Genomic DNA, 13,341 nt, shown 5'->3' with positions numbered 1-13,341 from the left:
TGTGGCAAATGATAGTGAAAACTGTTTCTTTTTCAAACATTCCTTGATTTAACCCAATGTTTTCATTGTAGATACTGCAGGAGAAGAGGCTGGGTGAGATCCACATTAATCATGTCCGTTCCACAAACTAGTACGTCCAAAGGGAAAGTGATGCTTAAAGAATACGGTGGACGTAAAATCGAGACGGAGCATATTTTCAAATGGATAACAGCCCATGCAGCTTCCCGGATCAAAACAATCTTCAAATCGGAACACTTGAAGGAAGAATGGAACAAAAGTTATCAGTATAGGGTGAAAATATACCTGTTTGCAAAGTTAGACCAACCTCCAGCTTTCTTCTCTGCATTAAGTGTAAAGTTTACTGGCAGAGTTGAGTTTATTTTTGTGAATGTAGAAAACTGGGACAACAAGAGCCACATAGCAGAGATGGGCATCTATAAGACACCATCCTACATACTTAGAACTCCTGAAGGAATTTACAGGTATGGGAATAATACTGGTGAGTTTATTTCCCTCCGTGCCATGGACTCCTTCTTGCGTTCCTTACAGCCAGAAGTTAATGATTTATTTGTTTTAAGCCTGGTATTAGTTAACTTAATGGCTTGGATGGACCTATTTATCACTCAGGGTGCTACTATCAAGCGCTTCGTTGTTCTTATAAGCACTTTAGGGACCTATAATTCTCTACTAATTATTTCCTGGCTACCAGTCTTGGGTTTTTTGCAGTTACCTTATTTAGACAGTTTCTATGAATACAGCTTAAAACTCTTCCGGTATTCAAATACAACAGCCCTAGCCTCATGGGTGAGAGCTGATTGGATATTTTACTCTTCTCACCCCGCCTTGTTCCTCAGCACTTACCTTGGTCATGGGTTATTAATAGATTATTTTGAGAAAAAGAGACGGCACAATAACAACAGCGACGAAGTAAATGCCAATAACCTAGAGTGGCTATCTAGCCTTTGGGACTGGTACACTAGCTATCTGTTCCACCCTATCACTTCGTTCCAGCGCTTCCCCTTCGAGTCCGATTGGGATGAAGACCCAGATCTGTTCCTTGAGCGCTTAGCTTTCCCCGATTTATGGCTCCACCCCCTGATACCGACCGATTACATTAAAAACTTGCCCATCTGGCGATTTAAATGTGCCGGCGGGCATTCCGAAGAGGAGATGATGGAGCTCTCTCAAAGCGAAAGCGAGTCGGATAGCGAGTGCAAAGATGCCTCGAGAAGTGGCCGGGCAGTACCCGAGGACGAGCAAAGCGCCCTTCAGAGCCCTTGCGAAGGGGAGCCCCCGTGCAATGGCGAGACCTGTTCGTGTGCCAAAGCCGGGTCATACGGCTCACAAAGCTCTGCGGAAGATACGGAGCCCGATTGGTCCGTTTGGCCTGCCGGTATGTTGCACTGTACGGAATGTGTCGTGTGTCTAGAGAATTTCAGAAACGGGTGCTTGCTAATGGGTTTACCGTGCGGCCATGTCTTTCACCAGAATTGCATTGTGATGTGGCTGGCTGGGGGGCGGCACTGCTGCCCGGTTTGTAGATGGGCCTCTTACAAGAAAAAGAAGCCATATATGCGTCAGCAGCTGTTGTCAAACCATAGCCCGTCTTAGGTGTGCGCTGGTAACGTCCTTTGTAACCTTCCTACATATTTACTGCTTGCCATTTAAATGTTAGTCACAAAACAGACCTTGTGGTTTAAAGTTTTAGTTTAAATGTTAGTGCAGTGAAGTAAAAATAAACATGATGCTAATGTCGATGACAGAATCATTTGGTTGCCTTGTATGTTGAAATAATGAATACGTATTGTACAATGACACCTTTCCTTTTACAGCATTTGGAAGTTTTAAAAAGTTAACATTTTTCATTTGCTTTTTTTGTAAGCACAAAAATCATAAATATTTGTCAACAAAAGTATATTTCAGGAAATGTTTTAACATGACAGGATAGGATAGGATATGGGTGAACATGGAAATTTTAACATACAATAATTGTTTTATTTAAATGTTTCTTCTTTTAGAGTTTGTTCAGCACACCTTTGTTGAATAATGTATGGTCTGTGAGAATACATTTAAAAACAAATCCATGAAAATAAATTATTTTAAAAGAAGGTTAATAATTGGTCCTATCAATCGTTCCAATGGCTTTTTTGTACTTGTGCTTTGTCTTCCACTCAAAATATAATTTTACTTCTTATGCTTGCATCCTACCCTTTCTATAAGAAATTTGGAACTTATTGAGGTTTCTCAGGCAGAATATATCCATTTCCTAAATGCTTCCAAACCTATCTCTCGATTTGACTTTCATGTACATTAAAAATGCTTTATTAATTTCAAATATGAAATATAAAACTTCATCAGCCACTTAGATCTATCTATACATTTCTGTCCTACCTAATTAGTTAACTGGGCTCTTAGTTCTCATTGACAATGAAGTGCGTCTCTGTAGGTGAAGTCAAACGACTGTGTTAGCAGCACCAAAATGATCTTCCTAGGGTGCAAACCTGGGCAGTTAGACCCCAGGCAAGAAGGTTGTTGCCTACACAACTTGTTTATATTTCTTAAGGTGTGTATGCTTGTTATATCTCCACTGTGCAGGTTCAAGTCAAAAATGTCTCTGAACAATCCACCATTTTCTCATTATACAGGATATTGATCAGTGGTCAGTGCTGTGTTATGTCATATTATGCCATGTAAAATAAATCAGAATAGGTTAGATTAGACCTCTCTTTTCAGTTACTGTCCTTTTGAAAGGCTCCAATCTGTCATGTGAATGCCGTTTGCCTAGCACGGGGCTACAAGAATTCAAAGGCTAACGTATATGGGTGTCTATTCATTTCAATGGGATTTCATTGTATGCAAATTTCAAATGGACTATTGGACTGAACAACAATTGGTTAAATAGTTGAGGGGGGGGGGAATCACACTTGACCAAGAACAAAAAAACCCAAATCAAATCTGGTGAATATCCTCAACAGCAACATTCTAAAATAATCAATTGCCTCTCCCTATTTTAATAACGAGTGACACTTTATTTTCTCTGATTTGTTATGTGTCTTGCGCCGACTTATGAACCTGAAACGACAATACTGCCTCTATTTATCTGGGACCAAGTCCCACGGAACACACTGGGGCTTATATCTGAGTACACGTGTAAGTGTCACATAGGTGCTTAATGAGGTCTGAACTCGGGGTGGTGCCCCTTCTTCTTTGGAACTTTCCCAGCAGAATTTGGATGGCCACCAGTCAGGGATGATCTAACTGAGAGTCCTGCATCGCACGGGGTTGGACTAGATAACCCTTAGGGGTACCTTCCGACTCCAAGAGTCTGTTCTATGGCATTGAGCAGCGTGGCTGCCTCCGGCTGCGGGGAGCGGCTTCGATCAGCTGTCTGTCACGTGCGGGGAACCAACCAGGAAGCAGATCGGGGCTTCCGCGTCCCTAAGCGCCTCCCTCCTTCCCTCCCTCCCTTTACCAGCCTTTCCCGACTTCGGGTCCCCGGATGCTGTTGGCCTACAACTCCCATCAACGCTTGCTTAGCGGGACTGGCCGTTCGGGGATGATGGGAGTTGTAGGCCAGCCGCGTCAGTTGAGGAAAAGCCGCCTTGGACTAATCAGAGTGGCCGCTCTCCTACCACACCCTCCGCCCACGTCGTCTCTATGGTGCGCACCACTTCCTTGTTTCCCTGGGAGAGGGCCGGAAGCAGGAAATAGCGCGTGGATGGGAGGACTAGGTGCCGCTGGCCGGAGATGGGGCTGTTCGGGAAGACCCAGGAGAAGCCGCCCAAGGAGCTGGTAAAGGCCGCTTGGAGGGAGGGAGAGGCTGGGAGAAGGAGCCGACTTTGGGAATAGAGCGCCCTGAGAGAGGACAAACTTTGGCCTCTATCCTAGTAAATATTTCTTATTTCCACAATAATTCCTTTTGGCACAGTTTATAAATATGGGCATTATTATTATTATTATTATTATTATTATTGGCGCCTTGTGAGGGAGCCGCCCGCACACTCACTAAATCCGGCGCTGCTGGGATGAGCCGAGGCAGGAGTTTAATTTTTTTTAATAAGAATTTAAAATAAGAATTTATTATTTATACCCCGCGCATCTGGCTGGGTTTCCCCAGCCACTATTCATTTATTACGTTTATATTCGAAGGAGCTGAAGGTGTGGTGTACGTGGTTCTCCTCCCCATTTCACCCCCACAGCAACCCTGTGCAGTAGGTCAGGCTAAGAGGTGGTGACTGGCTTCCAAGCTGCTTCATGGGCCGGGTGGGGATTCGAACTCTGCTCTCCCAGGTCCTTGCCCGACGACGCTCTTAGGCATTAGAACCACACTGGGGCAAAGCTGGGGTGAGTATGGGCGTAGGGTTTGCACCTGCCTGACGGGGGTCGGTTGAGTAGCTGACAAGCCTCCCGCTGGGCTGGGCATCAAGCCCCATGTGGAGGAAGGACTTAAATGATTCGTAGAGCTGCAGATGGCAGAAAATGAGGAAGAATTAAAGAACCTTTTAATGAGGGTGAAAGAAGAGAGCGCAAAATATGGTCTGAAGCTCAACATCAAAAAAACTAAGCTCATGGCCACTGGTCCCATCACCTCCTGGCAAATAGAAGGGGAAGAAATGGAGGCAGTGAGAGATTTCACTTTCTTGGGTTCCATGATCACTGTAGATGGTGACAGCAGTCACGAAATTAGAAGACGCCTGCTTCTGGGGAGAAAAGCAATGACAAACCTAGACAGCGTCTTAAAAAGCAAAGACATCACCTTGCCAACAAAGGTCCGTATAGTTAAAGCTATGGTTTTCCCAGTAGTAATGTATGGAAGTGAGAGCTGGACCATCAAGAAGGCTGATCGCCGTAGAATTGATGCTTTTGAATTATGGTGCTGGAGGAGACTCTTGAGAGTCCCATGGACTGCAAGAAGATCAAACCTATCCATTCTCAAAGAAATCAGCCCTGAGTACTCACTGGAAGGACAGATCCTGAAGTTGAGGCTCCAGTACTTTGGTCACCTCATGAGAAGAGAAGAATCCCTAGAAAAGACCCTGATGTTGGGAAAGATGGAGGGCACAAGGAGAAGGGGACGACAGAGGATGAGATGGTTGGACAGTGTTCTCGAAGCTACTAACATGAGTTTGGCCAAACTGCGAGAGGCAGTGAAGGATAGGTGTGCCTGGCGTGCTCTGGTCCATGGGGTCACGAAGAGTCGGACACGACTGAACGACTGAACAACAACAAGAGCTGCAGAATTGGAAGGGATTGGGGGGGGGGGGTCATCCAGCCCTTGCAGTTCAGGAATCTCAACTAATTTCCAGTCCCACATGGCAGAAAACAGAGGGCAAGCCCCACTGAAATCAAAGGGGCTTCAGTTAGTCTTACGTAGATGTGGTTAGGATGGCACTGTTAAGTCATTACCAACTGAAGTCCCATTGATTTCAACGGGTCTTGTCTCAGAATGACTGGCTACTGTTCCTAGATGCTAAAAGCAACAGATTCAGCTTCTCATCACTTGGCACTGCAGTAGGTTGGGTACTTACAGAATGTGGAAGTTTGGGCATCCCAGATTAAAATATAAGAGTCCTGTTGGGACAGAACAAAGGTCCATCTAGTGCAGCATCCTGTTTGAAGGCAATAGCTCTCTTCCATTGACGCTTCTCAGCAGTTGGTACAAGTTTGTGTGTGTGATTTTCCACCTGTGTTTTAGGCTGTTCTTTTTCATCTATAAACCCCCTTGAGTCAGTGTCAAGGAAAAAAGCAGAGTGCAAATAATAATAATAATAATAATAATAATAATAATAAGGTGTGCAGGATAAATGGCAAAATCCATGCTATGTTGGAGAAGCTTGAAGCATCCTCAATCACCCCACCCCACATTGCCAGGTTAACTGGAGAGATCGGAAAGAATACATAACCCTGGTTGTCCTCTAACATGATAAGTGAACCTATTGAAATTAATGGGCATGACTAATAGGGGTATAATAATGTTGGGAAAGATGGAGGGCACAAGGAGAAGGGGACGGCAGAGGATGAGATGGTTGGACAGTGTTCTTGAAGTGATTAGCATGAGTTTGGCCAAACTGCAGGAGGCAGTGAAAGATAGGCGTGCCTGGCGTGCTCTGGTCCATGGGGTCATGAAGAGTCGGACACGACTGAACGACTGAACAACAACAAATAGGGGTCCATTAATTACAGTGGGTCTACTCTGAGTAAACTTTAGTTGAATACTAAATGTATTGATAATTCCAAATTTCTTCAAGTAATGTTTCACATTTATCTACATTAGGCTCACCATATACAGAGTTGCTCATTTGCCTTTATTAAAATCCTCTCTCAAGTTGTGCGTCAGTAATGTGTACATGTCAGTTAGTTTGACTAACGGAATAATTGAAAGCCCTGACCCACAGATACTTGTTCTCAGGAACCAGCTACATGTTTGCAGTTTTATATCAGGATCTATGGGCATGATCAATACTATCAGTTGCCCTGGATTCAGTTACCCCTATCCAAACAGCACTGATCATTAGGTTGGTGCTACCCAACTAGCTGAACCACATCTGCAACCTCTGGACAGGGCACTGTTTCAGATCTCCTATCTTTCTTTTTCAGGTGAATGAGTGGTCATTGAAGATACGAAAAGAAATGAGGGTGATTGATAGACAGATTAGAGGTCTGTATTCTCTTGGGTTTTCTCTGAATTGCTCTTCTTTCAGATACCCCAAATAAACACCAGTAAGATTTTAAACGTTTTTAATTTATAAAAAAAAAAAACTTCAACATATAGAACGTGATTAAATGGTGTATAGCTTTATGCCCTGATACAGCTCTGATGACATCTAGGAGCTGCCTGCATGGTGTGGGTTCTGCTTTTGTATGGTTGGATCCCACAGCAAATGGTTAACATATCAGTGGGGAACTATGCTACATAGCTATTTATTATTCCACACACCAGCACACTACCTTTGACAGATGGCTCCCTGATTCGAATGTTCCCAGTGCAACTTTTGACCCAGCTAAAGCAGTCAACTCCTAGGGACTGAGGTCCCTTTGCCCCCCCCCCCAATAACATATTTGAGGGGCTGGGCCTCCCAGAATTGATGGGCATTGCCATTCAAATGGTGTACGTGTTCCACATCATGTGATTGTTTATGTGGAGTGGGGCTTACCTGCCCCCCCCCCAATTTTTTTATTCAAGGTGGCACTCCTGGACCCAGAAATGCAAAAAGCAGCATCCAAACTGTGCTGGCAATTTATCAGGCAGCCCATGGTGGCTTCTGCAGTGACCACTAAATTCATCTACAAGGAAATAGAAGATGTACCAACATATCATGCTTGTTCTTTGCTTGGGAAATATGCAGGGGGGGGTATATCAGGAGAAAACCTCAATCAAAGCAGTGTTTGTTTGGGGGATCTGAATATCAGATTGAAGTTTTTGTGGGATAGGCCTTATGCAGCTGTTGTTTTGACCTCAAGTGATTCCTAGTTGGTTTCTTGGTGATTCCGTTGCCTTTCCTTGGAACTGGAAATGAGGCAGCAGAGGAAGCAAGCTTCGAGATTTCAGTCCAGGCACCCCCTGCCAGAAATATTCAGGGCACCATCCTCTAGAAAGTTCTGTACAAGCCCCTTTGAAGTGAATGCAAGCTCTGCCGTCACTCAGCTCCCATTCATTGGAGTGACACTGTTGCAGGGGAATTTCCTGGTGGCCCTTTGTATAGGAGGTTTTTAGTTAACTCGGCTTGAAATATTTAAAATGGAAGCAGCTGCCAGAAGGAACCTTTACACAAGGCCCCATCCATAACAAGTTATCAGAGCCTTTCGAGAAGGAAATGTATACGAAGTTGTTGTAACTTCCCCCCCAATGGTTGTTAGCATGGTTTACCAGTACAGTCATACCTTGGTTCTCTAACACCTTGGTACTCATATGCTTTGGCTCCTGAATGCCAAAAACGCAGGAGTAAGTGTTCCGGTTTTCGAACGTTTTTCGTCCATCATGACTTCCGCTTGAGTGCAGAAAGCTCCTGCAGCCCATCAGAAGCCACGCCTTGGATTTTGAACATTTCGGAAGTTGAACAGACTTCCAGAACAGATTATGTTCAAAAGCCAAGGTACGATGGTAGTTACTTGAATGATGCTCTACCTGCAAATCACCTCTCTAAGAGCATTTCCTCTTCAGTTGAATTCCTCCCATCACTCAGTGCAAGCAAATGTACTGTGGGCTATTTATTGTTTGAGATTTGTAATAAAATAAAATATTAAAATGTCATTTTCTACCCCAGGCTGTTCACTGACAGGAATATTTGTCAGCAACTGATGCTGAGTATAATATACTAAGATTGGAACTTATATCTGGCAAGTAGGAAATACTGATTGGCCAGCAATCCAAGCCGGGCATAGGCAAATCGGTCCCCCATGAGTTTTGGGACTCCAACTCCCATGATCGCTAGCTAACAGGACCAGTGGTCAGGGATGATGGGAATTGTAGTCCCAAAACATCTGGAGGGCTGAGTTTGCCTATGCCTGATCCAAGACACAGTTCACTCAGAGGTTTGTAGCTGCTATTTGAGGTCAAGGACAAGACCTCACTTCTTGGGAAGTAAGGTAGAACCGTAGCAGCTAACAAATTTTGGTTGGCTTCTGTAATCTGCCCCAGATGAGAGCAGCCAATATATACATGTTCTCAGAGCCCCCCAAACATTGTCTTTCGTTCAGAGAGGTCTTCTTAAGTCCTTGGCAACTAGTATAGGGGGACTGAGGTGACAGGTGAGTCCCACTCCTCCTCTCCTATGTAGTATTCACGCGCCAAGGAAAATCACGGCTCATTTTGAAAGCCCAGAGCTTCCGCCATCGCTGTTTACTCTTGTTTGCATTGTCTCCCAAATGTAGATATTCAGCGAGAAGAGGAAAAGGTAAAAAGATCCATCAAAGATGCTGCCAAAAAGGGTCAGAAAGACGTTTGCGTGGTCCTGGCAAAGGAGATGATTCGTTCGAGGAAAGCTGTGAGCAAACTCTACGCCTCCAAAGCCCACATGAATTCAGTGCTGATGGGGATGAAGAATCAGCTGGGTAAGGAGCTGGCCTTCCATGGCATAACCTGTCATGATGGAACAAAATGGTTACTTAAATTTCTCTTCCGCCAAATCACACAGGCAACTGAACACAAAAGAATGCTATCATCTATCATCTCTCTCTCTCTCTCTCTCTCTCTGTCATCTTATTCTTTTGGTTCCGCTCCGGTTGGAGGGTAAACAGCGTTTCCGTGCGCTGCTCTGGTTCGCCAGAAGCGGCTTAGTCATTCTGGCCACATGACCCAGAAGCTGTATGCCGGCTCCCTCGGCCTATAGAGCGAGATGAGCGCTGCAACCCCAGAGTCATCCACGACTGGACCTAATGGTCAAGCGTCCCTTTACCTTTAACCACATGAAACGGTACCAATAATAATAATAATAAATTTTATTTGTACCCTGCCCTCCCCAGCCAAAGGCAGTCTCAGAGTGGCTAACATCATGCAAATAACACAGTATACATAAAAACAGGCATCAATTAATTAAAATACATCTTAAAATTAATTCAGACAAATTAAAATCTGGACAAATGGCAGTTATCAGGTCAAGAATGAGAGTGGTTAATACTTGCCAGGACCAACTGTTTTCACTGATCATATAAGAAACTGTGAACAGGCTGGGAGGCCTCCTTCATGCTTGTGCTTATACAAAGGAAAATAGGTCAGACTGCCCCATGGCCAAAGGCGTGGTGGAACAGCTCCATCTTGCAGGCCCTGCGGAAAGATGTCAAATCCTGCAGGGCCCTAGTCTCTTGTGGGAAAGTGTTCCACCAGGCCAGGGCCACGGCCGAAAAGGCCCTGGCTCTGATTGAGGCCAGTCTCATTTCCCTGGGGCCCGGGATCTTCAGAGTGTTGTTGTTTGCAGACCGTCAGGTCCTCTGTGGCACATACCAGAGGAGGCGGTCCCGTAGGTATGAGGGTCCTAGGCCGTATAGGGCTTTAAAGGTTAAAACCAGCACCTTAACCCTGATCCTGTACTCCACTGGGAGCCAGTGCAGCTGGTATAGCACTGGACGAATGTGATCCCACTGCAAGGACCCCATTAGGAGTCTCACTGCGGCATTCTGCACCCGCTGGAGTTTCTGGGTCAGTTTCAAGGGCAGCCCCACGTAGAGTAAGTTACAGTAGTCAAGCCTGGAGGTGACCATCGCATGGATCACAGTGGCAAGGTCAGGACGAGAAAGGTAAGGGACCAACTGCTTAGCACGGCGGAGATGGGAAAATGCCACCTTTGTTGTAGCTGTAACCTGCGCCTCCTTAGAAAGGGAGGCATCAAAGATTACACCCAAACTCTTGACAGAAGGCGCTGGCACTAATTGCGCCCCCGTAAGGGATGGGAGCTGGCCCACCACGCAAGGGATGGGAGCTGGCAATGGGTTAGGAAATACCCATGCAGTAGGCCTTGTCCACCAAGCTGTGTTATTCAGCTATATTCCCCTGCAGCATAGGCGCACACCTTGCAGAAGCTCTTCCCACAGTGCATGTGCAAAGGGGGCCTTGGACAAACATTTATCCAGAATGCTCCCACCTCAAGCAATCTGTGCTGAAGCTGAGCTGTGGTGCAATACTGCAGCAATATTTCTCTCCCGTAGAAAACTGTGGAATAAAATGACACTTGGAAATAGAGGTTTTGAACCTCATTAGACCAACTGAGCATAAAATGATCAAGGGTCAACAATACAGAAAGAAATAGAAGACTGTTGTGAAGACTGTAGGACGAAACAATTCACGCCATAGATTTATGCGTTATGCTGGGCTGTAGCAAAGGCCAGCAATGTTTAAATAAAGAAGCAAGTTGTAGGAAAGCGCACCTCTTCTTTCCACATAATAGCAGCATGCAACTCATGACTTCCCCTTTTAGAAAAGTGCTCTTCCAAAAGGCTTGGTTTCCTTCCACCTTGCTACACATTTGAGGTCTGCGGAGCTTTGGAAGGGAACTAAAGTTTTGTAGAGGGCGAGTGCTTTTCCTTGCAGTTTGGTGGCATTCTGTGTGAACCTCCACTTGTAGCTTATGTCACTCCAAATAAACCAGGAGCTGGCGAGGCAAACCACGAGCTCAGGTTTGCATGCAATGCTAGGCCATACATGGCTTGGCTCTGGCGGCAGCAGGACCAGGGTGGAGCAAAGTGGCTGTGATCTGTTGCTCCAGGCACCCACCTGCTTCCTCATTCTTTCAGTGTTTTGTTTTTTTTGGCCACTTACTATTTATTCAGAAAATGTATATACCGCTTAACAAAAATCTGCAGCTGATTTACAGAAAAAGAATCAAAGTATAATAAGATATGCACAAAGTTCAGAATACAATTAATACATTTCGAATGCAACATTTAAAACAGCCACTGAACAAGGTAGCGCTCTCAAACATCTCCAATAGGCCTGAGTAAACAACTAAGCTTTTAGGAGACTTTTTTTTTCCTTCCCCCTCCCCTCCCATCCTCCCCTCTGGACAGACCTTCGTTCTTCAGATCTTTATCCATGTACACAGTCTGTTCATTCGAGCTTGTATGTTTGGGTTGGCTTCACCCCTTTCTATCCATTTCCTGTAAAATGCCCATTTATTTGTAATTCTTTGGCATTTATTTTCCCAACTATCCTCTGCCGCTATCTGTGCAAATATTTCAGATTGTACGTATTCAAAAACATAATCATTCCATTTTTCCATTTCCCATTTAGCCTTTTCTTTCCATCCCAGTGCAATAACTGCCATTCCGGCTAGAATCATAATCTTATACAGCTCTTGCATATTACTTTTTACTTTGTTATTTCCCAGTATTCCCGAAAATAGTAAATCCCTATTCACTTCTATATTTATTTGAAATAATCCAGAAATTACCTTTGTAATCTTTTGCCAATATTCCTTAACCAGACTGCATTCCCACCACATGTGGGAATATAATCCTTTTTTCCTGACCACAATGCCGTTTGGGGCATTCTTTCAGTGTTATGTACAAATAAAGCCACCATTGGATACATTGTCATGTGATATTGCCTTCTTGTGATTTAATCATCACAGGTTTTTGTTTTGTTTTTTTTACACGAAAATCAAGCGGCCATGGAAGGATTTGTGCACTTGAAAGCGAGATAATAATAATAATGTCACAAGCAAGATCCTGGGCTAGATAATCCTTGATGTAACCTTGCAGGCCTCTGATCACATCCTTATGCTAGAAAATCTTTGGAGGTCTTTTTCAGAAGCGGAAAGGAAAATAGTGCTCTGCTCCTTATGAACACTCTTATTGTTGGGTTTTTATAAGTTATCAAGCTGAGAGAAAAGATGGACATCTTGTAATCTTAGGTACCCTCAACTCCCCTCTGAATTGAATAGGAACCTTGATCCGGTGGCAGGGAACTGCCCAAGCTGATGTTCTTCTGGTCTGAATTTGATCTAAAGTCTTCTATGCCTTCTCTTGGCAGCTGTCCTGAGAGTGGCTGGCTCATTACAAAAGAGCTCAGAAGTAATGAAAGCCATGCAGAACTTAGTAAAGATCCCTGAAATCCAGGCTACAATGCGGGAATTGTCCAAAGAAATGATGAAGGTAAGTAAGATTACTTTCTTAATTCTTTTTCGTGTGATCTGGCTGTGTAAAATTGTAGCAAGGAAAGCAGCCTGGCATGTAAGAGACAGTACCTGCTTCAGATCATTGTTACCCTGTTGCCTTGTTAGTTGATAATCCTGACCATAGCTGTCAACTTTCCCCTTTTCTTGAAAGGAATCCTATTCGGAATAAGGGAATTTCCCTTAAAAAATAAAAAGGAAAAAGTTGACAGCTATGATCCTGACTCGTTCTGCTTTCCCTTTGCCAGATGAGGCCACTTGAACATCAGTCCGAAGGAGATCGGTTGTCAAACTTTCCTCATCTCTCTGGATTTCTTTATTTTTTTAGCTTCATGCAATTGTTTGTTGGGACAGTCCAAGCTGTGGGTGAAAACTAGGGCCCAATTTCCAGGTCTACAAGTGTATGATCCTAGTCTGCATATACAAATAACTTGATCTTCCAGCATCTACATTTTCTTTAGGCAGGTATTATCGAAGACATGCTGGAGGATACTTTTGAAGGTATGGAAGACCAAGAAGAGATGGAAGAGGAAGCAGAAATGGAGATTGACAAAATTTTGTTTGACATTACAGCTGGTGAGTGGAAGTGTGCACGAGTGTCTATAGATATACATATGTGCCATATCCTACTTTTTATTGTTGGCATAGTTAGACATCTTCATTTGCACCGCCAGCTCTCCCGTAATTTTAAATGGAAGCTTGACTCTGAACAGGTGTTGCTGAGCAAATGAGACCC

The 13,341-nt window shown here is 44.3% G+C and overlaps 1 protein-coding gene across 3 annotated transcripts in view; it reads left to right on the top strand.

Annotated features, from left to right (window-relative positions):
• The window catches only part of LOC117058084 (charged multivesicular body protein 3), a 30,677-nt gene that overhangs the window by 14,970 nt on the left and 2,366 nt on the right, over nt 1-13,341 (top strand). The window contains exons 1-5 of one of the 3 annotated variants that reach the window (XM_033169015.1): nt 3,647-3,792; nt 6,598-6,658; nt 8,872-9,051; nt 12,464-12,585; nt 13,067-13,181. In XM_033169015.1, the coding sequence (XP_033024906.1) occupies nt 3,748-3,792; nt 6,598-6,658; nt 8,872-9,051; nt 12,464-12,585; nt 13,067-13,181 (523 nt within the window). In that variant the 5' untranslated portion in view covers nt 3,647-3,747. Of the gene's footprint in view, nt 1-71; nt 2,110-3,646; nt 3,793-6,597; nt 6,659-8,871; nt 9,052-12,463; nt 12,586-13,066; nt 13,182-13,341 lie in introns of those variants that run through there. The other 2 variants (XM_033169016.1, XM_033169014.1) reach the window with 2 other exon arrangements.

This window comes from Lacerta agilis, chromosome 14 (genome assembly GCF_009819535.1).
Source record: "Lacerta agilis isolate rLacAgi1 chromosome 14, rLacAgi1.pri, whole genome shotgun sequence".
Taxonomy (NCBI): Eukaryota; Metazoa; Chordata; class Lepidosauria; order Squamata; family Lacertidae; genus Lacerta; species Lacerta agilis.
Note: the sequence above shows the minus strand (reverse complement) of the source record. Positions and strands in the feature narration are given on the sequence as shown.